Source organism: Xyrauchen texanus, chromosome 2 (assembly GCF_025860055.1).
Source record: "Xyrauchen texanus isolate HMW12.3.18 chromosome 2, RBS_HiC_50CHRs, whole genome shotgun sequence".
NCBI classification, from domain to species: Eukaryota; Metazoa; Chordata; class Actinopteri; order Cypriniformes; family Catostomidae; genus Xyrauchen; species Xyrauchen texanus.
The window spans coordinates 49,290,978-49,307,490 of record NC_068277.1 but is presented as its reverse complement, the minus strand read 5'-3'; the positions used below and the strand labels follow the sequence as shown (position 1 = coordinate 49,307,490).

At 37.0% G+C, this 16,513-nt stretch overlaps 1 protein-coding gene and 1 pseudogene across 1 annotated transcript; one reads left to right on the top strand and one right to left on the bottom strand.

The window, feature by feature from the left end:
- The first annotated feature begins 1,143 nt into the window (after positions 1-1,143).
- On the top strand, positions 1,144-8,719 carry si:ch211-122f10.4 (cathepsin A-like). The gene is made up of 11 exons (XM_052147453.1): positions 1,144-1,379; positions 2,495-2,606; positions 2,799-2,936; positions 3,016-3,177; positions 3,726-3,817; positions 3,922-4,006; positions 4,100-4,252; positions 4,349-4,485; positions 4,610-4,772; positions 4,859-4,948; positions 7,811-8,719. The coding sequence occupies exons 1-11, from the start codon at positions 1,210-1,212 to the stop codon at positions 7,892-7,894; spliced, it is 1,386 nt and encodes a 461-aa protein (XP_052003413.1). The 5' UTR covers positions 1,144-1,209; the 3' UTR covers positions 7,895-8,719.
- Positions 8,720-10,165: 1,446 nt separating this feature from the next.
- LOC127655448 (cytochrome P450 2B1-like) lies at positions 10,166-16,103 on the bottom strand (annotated as a pseudogene).
- Between the last annotated feature and the right edge of the window lie 410 nt (positions 16,104-16,513).

Sequence of the window (16,513 nt, the reverse complement as noted above, 5' to 3'; positions counted from 1 at the left end):
ACAGCGATAACAGTATCATTTGTTCATGTGACTTTCGAATTGTGAAAAAAGAAATGGCTGTGCGCAAAACCACACAGTGGTCAATAAACGAGGTGCAGACGGTCCACTTGTTAGCGATTGAGCGAAATGAAAAAATATCTCAGGAAGTGTCTCAGCTGTTGGCCGCACACGGCTACCACTGGACCTACCAACAGTGTAGGGAAAAGTAAAAAAAAAATGTAAAAGTGACTACAGAACCATCAAGGAAAAGTGGAAGTGGTTCGACCAAATGGACGCTATCTAAACCGGTGAGCAATGGGAGGGAGAGTGCCCTGGACTGGTGTTGATCCACGATGGAGGATGGTATGTTTTGTTATGTTAACTCTATACTCTCCTTGAAAGCTTCACTTTATTTAGTTGATCATCTACTGGAAGCTTGCTTCTAAAACAACCAGGCCAATTTAACCGTTACACTTGTGTAAATCACCAATTAACTAACAGTTAACTGCTTTATGCAGCACAATGAGCTAGTAGCTAACAGCTAGCGGTTGTGTTATTGTTTTGGTCAGTTTGTGTCATGTTTAAGATGATGTCAGGGCAGTAGAGGCGGCGCAACTATGATGATCAGCTTATAATCCCACCCACGTTGAGATGGCACTGAACTGCAGTGGAAATGCAAGCTCAAAAACATAAAGCGAGTAGAGTTGAGGCGAGTCGAACCGTAACATGCAGTGGAAAAGTGCCAAACGATATAGGGAGCCCCAGACCTAACACTTTCCCTAACTATAACCCCTTTGGAGTTGGTGCAACCCCCTTTTGGAATAACACTGCCCACTTTTGGAAATCCCGCCCCCATTTGGAGGTCTCCGAAAAGCTACATTAAACCTACTTGTAGTATTCGGCTGGTCATGTGATTCTAACATGGCCGCCCCCATGAGGAGACCCTCTCCATGTAGAATAATGCAGCTTTTATAAGGTTACTGATGTGACTGTCTTCATCTCATGTGAGTGCTCATGATTTTATACATATATGAAAAAAAGGAGTACAGCTTTTTAATGAGGAAAAATGACTGAGTACACCTTTAAGCAAAAGCGGAAGTACTGCGTCTGTCTGATGCGCAGTATCACCTGACGACTTTCAAGTCATATGACCGATAGTGCATGGGGAAACTCAAAAGCCGCAGGTCATAAGATCGTACAGGTTCACCAAATTCGTGCACATTAATTAAAATGTTTTCTCAGCGCGTCTTGTTTTATCTTCTTTCCGTTTGTTTGAATTTCGCGTTCGGCTTTTATGATCCAGATGAAGTGCTGGATCTGCCGGGCATGTCTTTTAAACCCAATTACCGCCAGTGGTCAGGATATCTGAAGGCCAGTCCTGGCAAGTTTTTGCATTATTGGTAAGTTTTATACGTATTGTATATGAGGTTTGATCATTAATTCAGCACTTTCATATACCGTTTCCGCATTCACACATTCTCTGATGTTCTGGCAGAGTTTTGTGCAGGACGCCGAATGCAAAACTAAGACTGCAAGGGTATAACAAACATTAATTATCTGTTTAAATGTACATTTTCATACATGGAATTAATTATTTCGCGGCATGATGGTAATTATAAATATTGTACCTTGGTATTTACTTAAAAGAATACCATGCTAGAACCATGGTACATATAAAGTACTGTGCAACTGTTTTAGGCACTTAAGATGGTTCATAAAAACATTTGTCTTAAGATGCTTATTTATGTCTTCAGCTTTAGTGTGTCAATACGAAATATAAATGTTAGACTCCCAAACATTACTTTTACAAATAGAAAAGATTACAATAGAAGAACAGGGAGCTCTGCAACAGATGTCATGTCCCCCACAGATCCCCCCACTGAACATCATGTCAGTCTGAGATTACATAAAGAGACAGAAGTAACTGAGGCAGCTGAAATAGTTAGAAGAACTGTGGTGAATTCTCCAAGAAGCTTTGATCATCCGATCTGCCAACAACCAAGAAAAACTGTGTCCTGTTGTATCGAGGAGAATTGGTGCTGATTTAAAGGCAAAGGTGGTCACGCCAAATATTGATTTAGCTTTTTTATGTTTACTGGATTTTGTATGACATTAATTGATAAGGAAAACTATTGATGTCATTATTTTTGAAGACATCTAAATTATGCAACATTTCTCACAAGTGCCTAAAACATTTGCACGGTTCTCTCTCTCTCTCTCTCTCTCTCTCTCTCTCTCTCTCTCTCTCTCTCTCTCTATCTATCTATCTATCTATCTATCTATCTATATAAAACATGGTTTTACCATGACACATGTCCAGAAAATCATGGTTTTACCATAGTAACATGACAAAAAACATGGTAATACCAAGGTACGTGGAGTACTTTTGTTATTAGTGTTGTGCAAGGATGCCTACTTAGGTTTGAATTACTGTGGTTTGAGTCCCTTTAGTCACACACATTAAAGAGAGTGCTTTGTGTATTAATTATTGCATTAAAGAGTGTGTATATTGTAGGTTTGTGACTTCTCAGAGAGACCCGCTCAAGGATCCAGTCGTGCTGTGGCTGAACGGAGGGCCAGGCTGCAGCTCATTGGATGGTTTTCTATCAGAGAATGGCCCGTTTCATGTAGGTTGATACTTGTCAATACATTAATTCATAATTTGTATTGTAAAGCTCAGTAAAGTTTAGAGATGGAAAAATTGTTTGCGTAATCTCAATCTTTGAGCTCTAAATTGCGTACATCACAAAACAATAACCATCTCAACATGTGACATGCAGGTGTTCTTTTGTTTGAGTGTTTCTATGTCTGGTCCTTAGGTCAATGACAATGGAGCCACCCTGTATGAGAATGAATTTAGCTGGAATAAAGCTGCCAATGTTCTGTATCTTGAGTCACCTGCCGGAGTTGGTTATTCCTACTCAGACGACCAAAAATATAATACTAATGACGATGAGGTAAATATGTACACAGTTACAAAAACACCTGTAAAGATACAATTCTGAAAGCATTAACGTGCACTTTTTTCTTCTTTAGGTGGCAGACAACAACTACCTAGCCTTGCAGAGCTTTTTTGCCAAGTTTCCAAATTTCACCCAGAATGATTTTTTCATTTTTGGTGAGAGTTATGGAGGCATTTACGCACCCACACTCAGTTTGAGAGTTGCTACAGGTGGCCAGCTTAAAGTAAACTTTAAGGTAAATTTAAGTATGCTTGTTTCATTTAAAAAAAAAAAAGAAATACTTTACTTTAACAATGCCTAATGTGAGATTTATTAATAATATACCATGTTTTTAGAATATGTACTAATTTTGCATACAGTAGCTTGAGTATGTTTAACCAGAGACAATTTAGCCCTGAGACGGACCCCTTGTATTAAAATGAATGGGAGAACCCAATATGGCAGATGTAGAAAAGGAAGTCTCTCCTTACAGGGTGAAAGAGCCGATCACCTTTCAGATACAGATGTCTGTCAGTTAACTCAAATGTGTATATGCATTAGCTGGACCAGCCTAAAAAAAGTACTTTTTTTTTTTTTTTGCATGATCTGAGCTAAAGAAGCACAATTTGTGATCCCATTGCTGTCAGATTTGAAACATGTTCTTTGATCATAATCTTGACCAACTGTTCTGGATATTTCGGTCTTTCCCCATTCAAGTAGATAGGAGCTGAACTTTTATATCTAGTTGACTAGAAGTTTTAATGTCTACTTTTAATATCACATTTTGGTTTCTTTTTGTTGTAGGGCTTTGCTGTTGGAAACGGCATTAGTAGCTTTGCGTTGAATGACCAATCACTAATCTACTTTGGTTACTATCATGGCCTATTTGGAGAACAGTAAGCTAAATCCAGTATTCCTACAAGTAGCCACTCATTGGTATTTTTATGCTGCAATACTGACATTGAAGATTTTGATGGATATATGTACCTTTTACTTGTAGGCTGTGGAAGGATCTAAATGACAACTGCTGTCAAAATGGAGTCTGTAACTTCTACAACAATTCTAAACATTCTTGCTCTGTTATGGTAATATGGATGCTTCCACACCTATGCTCACTGTTATTGTAGTATGTCCTTTCTAATTGCTGTTTTAGGTAACTAGTGTTTTGTGTTTTGCAGGTATCGCATGCATTTAATATAGTTTATAACTCTGGGTTAAATGAATATGCACTGTATCTTGATTGTGCTGGTGGTGTCAGATCTCAGAAGACCTATCAGAATGCCATGATGCACCTCTTTAGAAACTTCAGGAAGCATTGGGAAGCTAATAATGTGAGGCCTGATCCCTCTACGTATTTATAACAATACCAAAATGCTCTTTAATTAACTATGTGTGAGAGTGAATTATGCTTTATTTTCTGTGTTTAGTTAGTGGAAAGTACTCCGAGTGTTAAAGCAGTTCCTCCATGCATCAATAGTACTGCTCAAATGAACTGGCTTAACCGAGGAGACGTGAGGAAGGCACTGCACATCCCTGATTTACTACCACCTTGGGACATCTGCAGGTACACTTGAAACTTACTCATGTCCTCTCTTACTGATTTAGTGTGTGTGTGGGTGCACAGTGTTTTCAGTTTTCTCTTGTTTATGGATGTGTTGAATTATTGCCTTCCACCTCTGTGCATGCAGTGATGTAGTGGGGAACCAGTATGACACAATCTACCAAACTGTCAAGGATGTCTATGAGAAGCTACTGGCTTTGGGTCTGAAAGCTTTGGTCTATAATGGAGATACCGATATGGCTTGTAACTTCCTTGGAGACGAGTGGTTTGTTGAACAGCTTGGACAGAAGGTAAGCCCTGAGTTTTGTAAGACTTAATAATAGTGAGGAATCTTTGCAGTTTCCTAGGTTTAATGTTGGATTACTTCCTCCACAAGGCAACTACAGAGTACCAACGCTGGCTGTATGATAACCAGATTGCTGGATTCTACCAACAATTCGGCAACATCACTTTTCTCACTGTCAAGGTAAGTTCCAGGAATGTAAAGCTGGTGCCACACGAACAGACTCTGAATAACTTGATTTGGGTGGGGGTGTCTCTCTTAGCAGTTGTTGATCTCGCCCTCCTCAGTCGTTGGGCCTTTCACACTTCCCCATTTAAGAATGGAGGATAGGTGTTGCACTAAGCGACTGCCTTAAGGTCCGGGTATATTTCGTTTTTCCACATTCCGGTCCGGATCGAGCTCAGCCGACCGTGTTGCCTTCTAAACTATACTTTTCTTACCACGAGCGAATTCAAACACGGGCAACGTATGAGCACTACTATAGTTTGTGATACTCTTTTAGTCAATGGTCGGCGCATGAAAATCTGGGTGGTGCGTGGTCAGGCCACCAAGGCTGTGCTGATAATGAAATTTGCGCCATGCATATTGTGTGCGGAGTGATCAGCAACGCGGACAACTGAAGTATACTTTGGCCTTTAGACTAAATAAATTATCTTGTACAATAATATTTGACCGTAGATTGCCGGGATTGACCAATCGTGGTAATATATTAAATTTAAGTACTTAAGTACAATTATTTATATTATGTACATTGTAATAAATGCTATATTATAATATAATTATAAATAATATATAAATTATACAGTATATAATTATTTGTGCTGTCAGTCAGTTAAATTTTTTGAATCTCGATTAATCGCATAATTGTTTGTAGTTAATTGCGATTAATCACAGATTTTGAAAGTGCTGAAATTTTACTAAATATCATTATTTTCCTGTCAAAATACATTTATTTCCATCTTGGGAAAGAAAGCAAATCAATATGTAATATAATGCTTCATTAAAATTTTCCAAACAAAGCCTTCCACAGTATAAAGCTAGAAATGCACTAAAATATCACCAATTCAAGTAACATTAAACGTTTCCCAAAGTCTAAGTGGGAGTTTGACTAATTGAAAGAACTAGTCTCCCCATTGGCTGCATACTCATTGCAAAGGGCATTAAATCTCTTAAACTCTCATCGTCCACAATAATAATCTGCCGGTTGACTGTGGCTATCCGCATTGTCTATCAGCAATCTTGAAGCCTTGTTCATTATTCGCGTCCGGGTGTCAACACCAGCCTCAAGCGCCACTTTGAACTCCACATGAAAAGCGCTTGCAGACAAAAAAATCTTGTTCTGCGTTTTGGTGATAGTTAAGACTTGACCTGCTTCTGTGTTAATTAAAATGCACCTTATTTAGGCTGAAAAATACTTGATTTCTGTCACAAGTTCCATCTGGGCTTGTTTTGTACAACAAATATCCTTTAGAACTCCTTTCCCCATCGCGTTATTACTGAAACTAAATCACTGCTGTGTGTGTGTTTATCAGTGTAATGACTGCGGATGAACACATCGCAACGTCTTCACCCTTCTAACCAATGTTTATGTTGTCTTATGATATATTAAGGGTAAATGCGTTATGGGTAATTGCATGTGTTAGCGCATTAATTTTGATAGCTCTAATAAATATATAAAATTATTTGTCAAACAAACAGGCATGTTGGCTCAAAAGAGCTATGAGCCTCTCCTCCATATGCATCATTCTCGCACGCTTTCCATTGGACGCCATTCTTGTCCTTTGGAAAAATATTTAGCTTCCGACCTCTTAAAAAATTATGGAAAACAATCTTTTACTTAACCTTTATTTCACAGTTAACTTATTATCGCAGCAGAGTCCCGACGGTCAAGGGATTAACGACTTCCCGCTGATAGACGCTAGGGCTGTAAAATAAAAATTTGAATATTTATTGAATGTAAAATAAAAACGAACATTCGAATGCTAAAATTGTGAATTCGATTTTGGATGTGTGGCAAGCACTGACGACGGCTCACAAGCCATTGAACCGATCACATTCTAGGGCTAAAATCATTCTAAGCTCAGTGAATAAAACAGGGTTAGGGTTTCGAGATGTATTTCAAAGGCTGAATTTCCTTTTTTACATGGACGCAGTGTCTTAACAATACAGCGCTCCTGCACGAGATGCTGACGCGTGGCGACAGTCCTTCTAGAACATGCTAATATTAAAAATATGCATTCGGAGTGAACGGCCCCTTAGGTGGAAGTCTTTTACTGTTGTGTCTTGCTGCATAAGCCTTAGGTACATACAACTGTATTTTAAAGAGTACTAATGTGTATGTAATAATACTGTGGTATTATTTCTGGTATTATGAAGCTTGTGTCTGTGGTAGTACTTTATTTGGCATGAGTATCCACTAGTGTGCAACACCAATGTAATGCAGAACTGTCTGTTGTAGCATTTCTTTTCTCATTTGAATTTTTTACTTAAGATTTCAGAAAGTGAACTGGCAAAATCTTTTGACTTCATCATTTTACACACTTTTGTTAACAACTAGAGATGTTTTGGATTGTTGTGCTCTCTTGTGGATGTTGAAAAAAAACGGTTGTCTTGTAGCTTTAAACTCACCTTAAATAATGTCTTTCAAATTCGAATTTTCTTCTAACTTAGGTAATATTTACGTAAAAAGTTTGAATGCACTTTTTTAGCTATGTTGACAGCCCTAATCAACTCTAATGCACAATCCTTCCTCCACCTGGCTGGAGATTATTTAAATAAGGCTCACACTTGAAAATTGATTTGAGTGTTTTTTAAATGGAGATTTATCTGACTGGCTGAGATTAGTTGTCTCATCAGATGTCTTAAGCTAAAAATTGACTGAAATGGTAATTTTACCTACATGAAATGCCTAAATTAAATAGCTGAATTCCATTGGATATATTATCTAATTTGCTCTAAATGCCATTTTTGTCAAAGCAGACTAATATAAAATGAGTCTGAATTTTTGTTTATCAAAGATTGTAACATACAACACTGCTCTTCTAGGGAGCTGGTCACATGGTTCCTCAGTGGGCTCCTGGTCCTTCTCTCCACATGTTGCAGAGTTTCCTGTCCAATAAGCCTTACTGAATTTCCTCCAGAATATGTTCTTTCTCAGAGCACCAAAAACTGAGTTTGAGAAGTGCTGCTGTATGTATTTTAGACCTAAAGCTGAAACAGACATTTCTCAGGGGCTGTGGGTGTACTTGTGTTTGAATGAGCTTTGGAATTGTGTAAAATTTTTTATTTGTTTGATTATTTGAGTCTTTTTGAAAGGGATTTCTCTTGACCACTAGGGGTGGTTTTACAGACTCATGGTGATGTTGATGTTTACGTCTTGTTTCAGAAATATCTCTGTATTTATATGTAAAATATAGCTTGACATTTAAAACTTCACATAATCTCGGTTTTGTATGGTACACACACAATTGATTAACTTTTTGAAACTATTGTGGCCTTATCATGATTTAAAAATTCTCGTTCTGTTTATGCCCTCACCTGGTTACTGTTATCTGTTGCATTGAATGAAGGATGGGATGCTCATTTGTAAATTCTGTTAAATAAATATTTTGAAGAAAATAAAGTGTATTTATGTTCATAATTTTCTACATTCCTACACTTGAGCTACTGTATATCATTCAATCTCCCAAATCATAGTGTAAATGGGTTAAAAAAAAACAAAGCAAAATTACACCTTTCTGAATTAATTCTAATCTATATTTACATATGGGCAGTTTACTAATCCATATAATTACCAAGATATTTGGAATCACTTAAGCATGACACAAAGACACCAGACTTCATAATCATTGGATGTTTTAACAATTGTCTATTTTCTGACTAAAACAATTTTATTATTTGTTTATTGTTTTTTACATTATAAATGTTAACATGCACAACATTGTGTTTTTTTTTTAGCAAACAATAACTGTTTTTGGTTTTATCATTTATAATGGTTGTATAAAGTGGTTTTCACAATTAAAAATAAATGTTAACATGAAACACTACCGCTTGAACTCTCATATATGCATAATAGTTCTGCTTTAACAAGAATACCTATTAGATTAATTTTAAAAATGCTCTTAACCTTTTATGTTGTGTTTGTTTGTGCTAACACCTTTTGTGTTCCTGGTCAAAAATGACCAGCCCACTAAGATTGTTAATAAATCTCTCATATTGCATATATTATTACAAGATATTGCACTACATCAACTTCTGTTTTACCGATTATGTTTTGCACTTTTTCTTTGTTTTCAAATAATATATATATATATATATATATATATATATACATACATACATACACAACTAATGATGTAATGTATAAGAACCTCTTGCTTGATCTAATCAAAATAAGTCTAATTTTAAAGCTTAGAATCAGGGGCCGGTTGCATAAAACTGTTTTAGACTAGACTTACTAGTTAGCCGTCTAAAATGTTGGTCTTAATTATTTCAGTCAGTTGCATAAAAACTTCATTTAAGACCAAAATGTAAGACAGCACACCCCTAGGCTAACTTTCATTGACATTCTATGTTGCCATGGAAAATAACTGTCAGCTGAGCTGGTGGGGGCTTCAGTTGAAGACTTTGACTTCTACGATGGTAACAAAATGTCATGTTTTTTATTATTTGGGTTAAAATCACAAAATTTGTTAATTAGAATAAATTTTGTAGCACTGTAGTGCTCTAATAGGGAAATATTTTCAGCAAATTAAAACTGTATTGAGCATCCACTGTCTGCCATTAAATAAAAAACAGTCTTACTTGTCCCACAATGCAGTGCGGCTTAGACTGTCTTTCTAATGACAACATGTGAGTTTGTTTTATGCAACTGGCTTTCTATGGCGTCTTTAGCTAGTCAAATTAATTGTTAGATGCATTCTTGTTTAACATTAAAGTTAATTCCTATGCATATGCAACTGGAGCATAGGACTTTACAATGCAAATAACTGATCCTAACAATTCTTAAATAATGCTTTGAATTTGCTGATTTGTTCTCATAATTTGCAAATTTATCACAACAAATATATTCAGAGTTGGTAAAAACATAAATAAGACGAGATAGTCTCAGTTAGGCATATCATAACTTACAGCAGACTATCCTGATACAAGCCCAATCACAACATAATATGATAAGTGGATCTTGAAATATTCCTCAAAGAGTGCTCAACATACTCTGTGCGTGCACATGTCTGAGGACACATGTCTTCATTGATTATGCAATACCACATTGTTTTGGTCAAACTAAGAACTCTTTCTGTATAAAGTAGCTTGGAGCATAATTACCCTCTGTATTGGATGTAGTACTGCAGTTAAATGGCTGAATGTGTGATTTTGCTAAATATACATTGTACATGGAAATCATTTGAAAACCTCATCTACACTGTCCAATGGAAGTTGTATGTAGAATATACCTGGAGAAAAAGGCAAAAATGCATCAGGCTACATAATTTCTCCCTTTACATTCAAGAAGTTTTGAGGGTTGAATTCATGGGGAAACTCTGAAATTCCTCTCTGAGAGCACCTGACAGATAGGGGATGATAATTGTCCCCTGTAAAAGCAACAGATATTTTAAAAAGAGATTGACAATCTTCCTTTTACAACGAAGCTGCTTTTCAGGAGTTGCAACAATTACATAACAGTTTGGGTTTGGTTATTTGAAACTTGATTTTTCTTGTATGTCAGTGGTAAGTATTTTTGTAACTCTACAGTTGTTTTGTCATCATTTAAAACGGTAATTACTATTAAAATAGTAATTGTCACCTTTGGGAAGTTGTTGCCCTGGAGTTTGTTGTTTCTACTGGCAGTGTGAAACATACTGTGAGGAATGATGTCAGAAAAACACTGAGCCTCATAAATCACTGCCTGAACTTAAGGCATGGAGTATCTGTCCTCAAATGTGACATGTTCACAAGCTCCAAGGACTTGAAATTGGTGTTGGAATGACGCAGCATCCAGGCCACTAGGTGTCAGTGTAAGCCACTTCGACGTACTTAACAAAAATTAATTTAAAGACCCAACACTGTCTGTCTGTGTATTTTTTTGTCATAATAGCAGAGGCAGATCTGCCAGGGTGGCATAGGGTGGCAAATGCCACCCTAAGAAAAAGCATTGCCCTCCCATCTGCACCCCAATGTAAGTATCCAAATGTATTAAATATAAATGTAAGTATATTATAGTTGATGTAGACATTGTGTAGGGGTTTATTCATGTCAAACTGCCTAAACTCGCACTGAACGCACAAATTGCTGATTGTTGATGGGGCGCAAAGTGTGTTTCCTACCTATATAAACTGATAAACTGTTTCATGGCTGGTTTGTGTGATGGAAGATGGTTGTTCGTGAACTGTGTCATCACATTCACGGGTGCTAAGGGTCATATTGCCTTTTTTCCCAGGTTCCCACTGCTGGTGCGGAGAGTTTGTGGTTGTCACTGTCTGAATTTCAGAGTTTGCTGTTTTTCATGTACAGAACTGTCAATAAATGTGATTTTATTTCCGCTACTCTAATCTCCCTGCATCTGTTGCTGCATTTTGAAATTGTAACACCTATCCACTGACGTAAAGATGCAATCTTGTTTTATTAAAATAAAAAGTCATATTTAGGCAATTTAGAATCCAAAACCTCTAAAAACTAAAGGCAAAAGGTTACCACTAGATCGGTCAGTCATGTTCTTAATCATAGTGCTTATTGTGCATAGTGTATTCATCTACTGACTAACAAAATCCCAAGACTGATAGCGGCAGATGTAGAAATTAAATTACCATATTGTTGAAATATTTGGGTGCTTGAATTGGGTTGATTTAAACAGGCAATTAAAAATACTTTTTACTGTGCATAGCACAATTAATATTCATGAGTTTTGCAGCACTGCCCCCCATAGTGCAAATTTCCCTACAGTTTATTTTTATTTAGACCTAACATTGTGTTTATCTTCGCTTTCAAATGGCTTATTCCAGCTGTAACAAAGGTGATAGGTATACAGGACTAGAATAACATGGTATATGCATGCATTTCCCATCCATGGGTACACTTCACAAAGAAATGTAATAAAACTTGATAAATTTGCCTTGCATATGGTGGTTTAGTCCACGTTGCTGGTTCTATATGTGAAGCTTAGGAACATTTAGAATTTGGTGATGTGTTTAATACACAATGTCTTTGTGCTCTAGAAATAAACAATTTGTTTCTTGTTTTTCATAATGCTAAAAAAAAAAACATAATGTTGCCAAATCTGTAGCATAATGGTTACTATGTGGTTACTGTGGAAATGCAGTTGTATCGCAAATTAATGGACATTTGTAATTTGATAGTTACTATGTATGGCGCTTGCTTTGGTGTTGCCACCCCTCATAGTCTGCATGCCACCCCCTTGCCACCTCATAAAAACATTTCTAGATCTGCTCCTGCATAATAGCATTCCTCACCCTGTATGTGAGTGTGGGTCAACAGATACAAGGTTAAGGTGTGAAGTGTATTAGACGCAGGGCCATGCAGAGACCTTTGGAGGGGCAGGTGCTCAAAGTATAAAAGGGGCACATGGAACAAGGCTTTAAATAGCGCGGTGCTCAAAATATCAATACAGTAATATATCGTGAGACATTCCTTGCTGATTCGCGTATCGATACGGATGATTCTGTATTGATACGGCAGCAAATGCTGTGATGCAGTTTTGGAAAAGAAACAGAACAGAAAAGACAATTTTAAGTTTAAAAGTTAAAAAAATATTTTCTGTCCAGAATAATTAGAAACTGAACTGTCTTAAGTTGTACCAACCTGATGGCTTTTTCTTCTCTGTTATACAGAATAATTAAGAACAGCCGTTATAGTAAAAACTATAGTAAACGTTATAGTAAAATCAACGTGGCCCATGTTTCGTACAGTACAGTATAGTTTTATTTAATGCCATGTCAGCATTTGTGGCTATTTTGATGGCAAAAACTGAATTACAAAAATACAAGAGTTCCATTAATATAATAAAAACAAAAACAAAGCAAACAGAAAAAATACAGCAGTTTTATTTTACAGCAAATACAACAGATTTTTTACATTAATGTGATACCTGTTCTGGTAAAATCTTACTAAATTCCTTGAGTGAGTATGCTGCCTTTGCTGTTGTTGTTGCTGTTGCTGCTAATACTGGAGTTGATCTGAGAGACTGTAGACATTAAAACAACAAACATATAGGAGATATATTAGCTGATTAAACAATTGTTATGTTAATCTTTAGATGTAAAGATTGCTGAGAGTGTTTGGAACTGGCTCACTGACCTGCCAAAGCTGACTGCTCCAAGAAAATAACAGGGAGATGCTCACAGAGGCTGCTGCACACCAAGAGCTGCAGGTAGAGAAAATAAGATACCAGATTCAAAAAAGTAAAATTATCTGAGAAAAAAAAAAAATACATTAATGGGGGATAGGATGATGGTGGCCTTGGCAGGGGTGAGAGTGAGACACAAACATCTATATAGACAGAGGTGTGTGTGTGCTTGTCTGTCTACAGTACACAATACTGTGATCATGATTTCAAGTTGCATTGTGACTCTGAGATGTAGTTGGATTTTGATTGATTATGTCTAATCAAAAATATAAATAAAGAAACTAAAATGTGTATGTGTGTGTTCATTCTGTTGGCACCTACTAAAAATCACAGTGTAGCATTAATCTTACCAATAAGTGTTGATGAGTTCTTGTAGACTTTTATAACAGAAATTTCCTGTTGGCCATGTCCCTAAAAATGTTAATGACATTATTGTCATTTATTGGAATGTCCTTCTCAATGGCCAACAGAAGAAGGTCAGACAATCTCTCCTCTTTGCAAAGGCTGCAAAGTTTGGTTTTCACAAGCTTCAGTTTTGAGAAGGAATGTTCCACAGTTGCTGTGGACACCGGAAGTGTGCTATATGTCTTCAGCAGCAGAGTCATGTTGGGGAAAACTAGATGTGCATTGTTTTCCTTGACCACTGACAGAATAGAAGACACATTGGCTGGTGGTGGGCATGAGTATGACGTATGGAAGACCTTAAATTCTGTCTGCAATTTGTCTTCATCTTCAATATTGTAGAACTGGCACAGTTTCTTCACAGCTTGGAGTGCTGCTGTTGGAATGCTAGCTGTTTTCCAGTTCTCTGGGACTGTCAGGCAATGGAAGGCATGCAATATTTCCCATTTGGAATTATCTCCTCCTTTAAAGCGTCTCTGAATAGTGGTCTTTGCTGTTGTAGAAAGAAAATATTTTTGTCATTTAAAATATAATTTTATTTTAATCCTGTTCTGAATTGTTTTATTTTTATAATGATAATTCAGAGAATGAGAAAATCAGTATAAGCCTTATCAGTGTTGTTGTGATAATTATTTTAAGGCACTCTACATTTTTTTTAAATAAATACTGAAATAATAATAATAATTTAGTCAAAAGGCATAAAAAAGTCAAGACCCCTTGACGCCTGTGAGTGAAACTTTTCTCCCACAAACAGCAAGCTAACGTAACGTTACTTCTACAGGCTACACACAGCAATATATACAACATATCTGCATGCTCTCTTCACGTCGTTCTTGTAAAATAATAATAATAAGTAAATAAACATCAAAATCACTTCACTGGGAATGAATCCCCACTTTCATTACCGGAAGATATCTTCCGGTAATTAAAAAATGCGCGTGCTGCGGCCGTAAGGCGTGAGGAATAGTCCCGGTCGGATGAGGTCGTCGTCAGGTGAAAGGTCATCATCTGGATCATTTTATTTAAGGCTAAATTATTAATCATACATTTTACTAATATTTAGATTTGGCATAGGCAGGCATTCACAAAAGGCCTTTAATAAATAAAAAAAATTAGAGGAATTTTTTCTTTGACAAAAGGGCACTTTGGGCACCAAGGGGCAAAGGGGCAGGTGCTCAAGCACCCAACGCCCCCTGCAGGTGCCTGATTAGACGTTGTGTCTGTTCCAGCAGCAAACACATCAAACAGCAAAGTGACCATCTGTGAATCATCAAATATGGTGTGCCGATCTGCTCTCTGTACATGTAAACAAAATGATCTGCTTACTGATCTGCTAGTAACTGAATCAAAATGCATAATAACAACAAACAGTTGTGAATCTATGACCTTCTACATCTCCTCCAGGTACCAGTAGATGAAGTCTGTGGGCTCTCCGGCAACCCGTGACTTTTTATGCTCACAAACAACTTAAAGAATGTGTTCTGCTCAAATTTCTCAAAAGCTTTCCTGAATGTAGTGGTAAAATCCTTATCCCTGGAACTAATTCATAGAGCTGCAATTCAAAGATAAACAGGCAAAGAGTAAAAAATCTATAGATCACATATTTTTGGCAAAAACAAATCAACTATTGACTCCTCAAACTAGATGAAAATCTGTCATCTAGTTTACTTTTCATTGTTTTTACCATTGCCCAAAGCCCAATGGCAATCTTAGTAAGTTGTTCTATGCTTATGCTCAATCTCTGGAAATATTGATCCTGATAATTAAAGTGTGACCCAAAAATGACAATAATGGCAATAATGTTTGAAGCAGCTTGGTGGAAGAGATGTTGAGGGTCAACTGTCTTTCCTGATAGAGAGAAAAAGAACAGAAGAGATGCTTCTCATATTTGAATATATATTTTGTGACTGTAAAAATAAAGATGTGTGTATACCACATCATACACCGGTGATGTGTATACCAGTAGATTCCTCCAGATATGAGCAGACATATTTGACCTCCTACAGAATCCCGTGTTCCATACTTATTTTCCCACGTCCAAAGTTCCTCAGTGTGGTCAGTGCAAAGCAGCGGTGATCCCACCAACCCTCTCCAAAATGAGCCATGATCACCCCATAACACACAAATCATTCTGCTCTACACAGAAAGAGGAGTTTTGATCTTCTCTGTGCATTATGTGAGTATTATACAGGTTTCTTAAGTATTATGTGAGTCTAGCATTACCTTTTCTCTGTGTTATCTGGCTGGCTATCATGTTGTGTGGTCTGCCAGCAAACTCCACCCACTGTGTGGTCAGTGCCTCTCTGATCACCTTCTGACCACTCAACACCACTGGTAGCTGCCTACCATTATACAGACTGCAGAGCGATCCATAACGCTGAGCTAATCAATGCAGCATTAATCTCATGTGCTTACCTCCCCCACGTTCTTTAATGGGTTTGTGCGGTCTAACTGAAGCAAGTTTCCAAAGAATGGAATAAGAGTGGGTCCAGGGGGGAAGTTTTTGGGTTGCTGAATTCTGAGCTGGAAGAATAGAAGAAAATCTCCAAGACACAACAGAACCAGAACAGTCAACATGGTTTCAGACCTACAGGACGACCCTCTTAAACTCTGTTGAACTGCAGTCTGGAGATAATAGATACAAAGTTAAGCTCTTGTAAACAATATGACTGAAAAAGATCAACTATGCTCAATAGTATTGGGGAAAAGGTGAGTTGTAGTGATTGAAATTGCACCATTGGTCAGTGTCAGCACAATCTTCTTGATAAATTTGTTCTTTAAGGCCCATTTTGTTTTACCTAGTATGATTATATTATTGATATGCTGCTTTTTAACAACTTCTCTGTTTCATTCAATTACAGCTTTGCCAAAAAACTGTGTTCTAGTAATGACCGAACCTTTTGTTTGGTCAATTGTATTTTTCAACCTAGTTTAGTCTTATTGTAATATATGCAGAGCACACTAAATTCATGCTTATGTACTTTTTA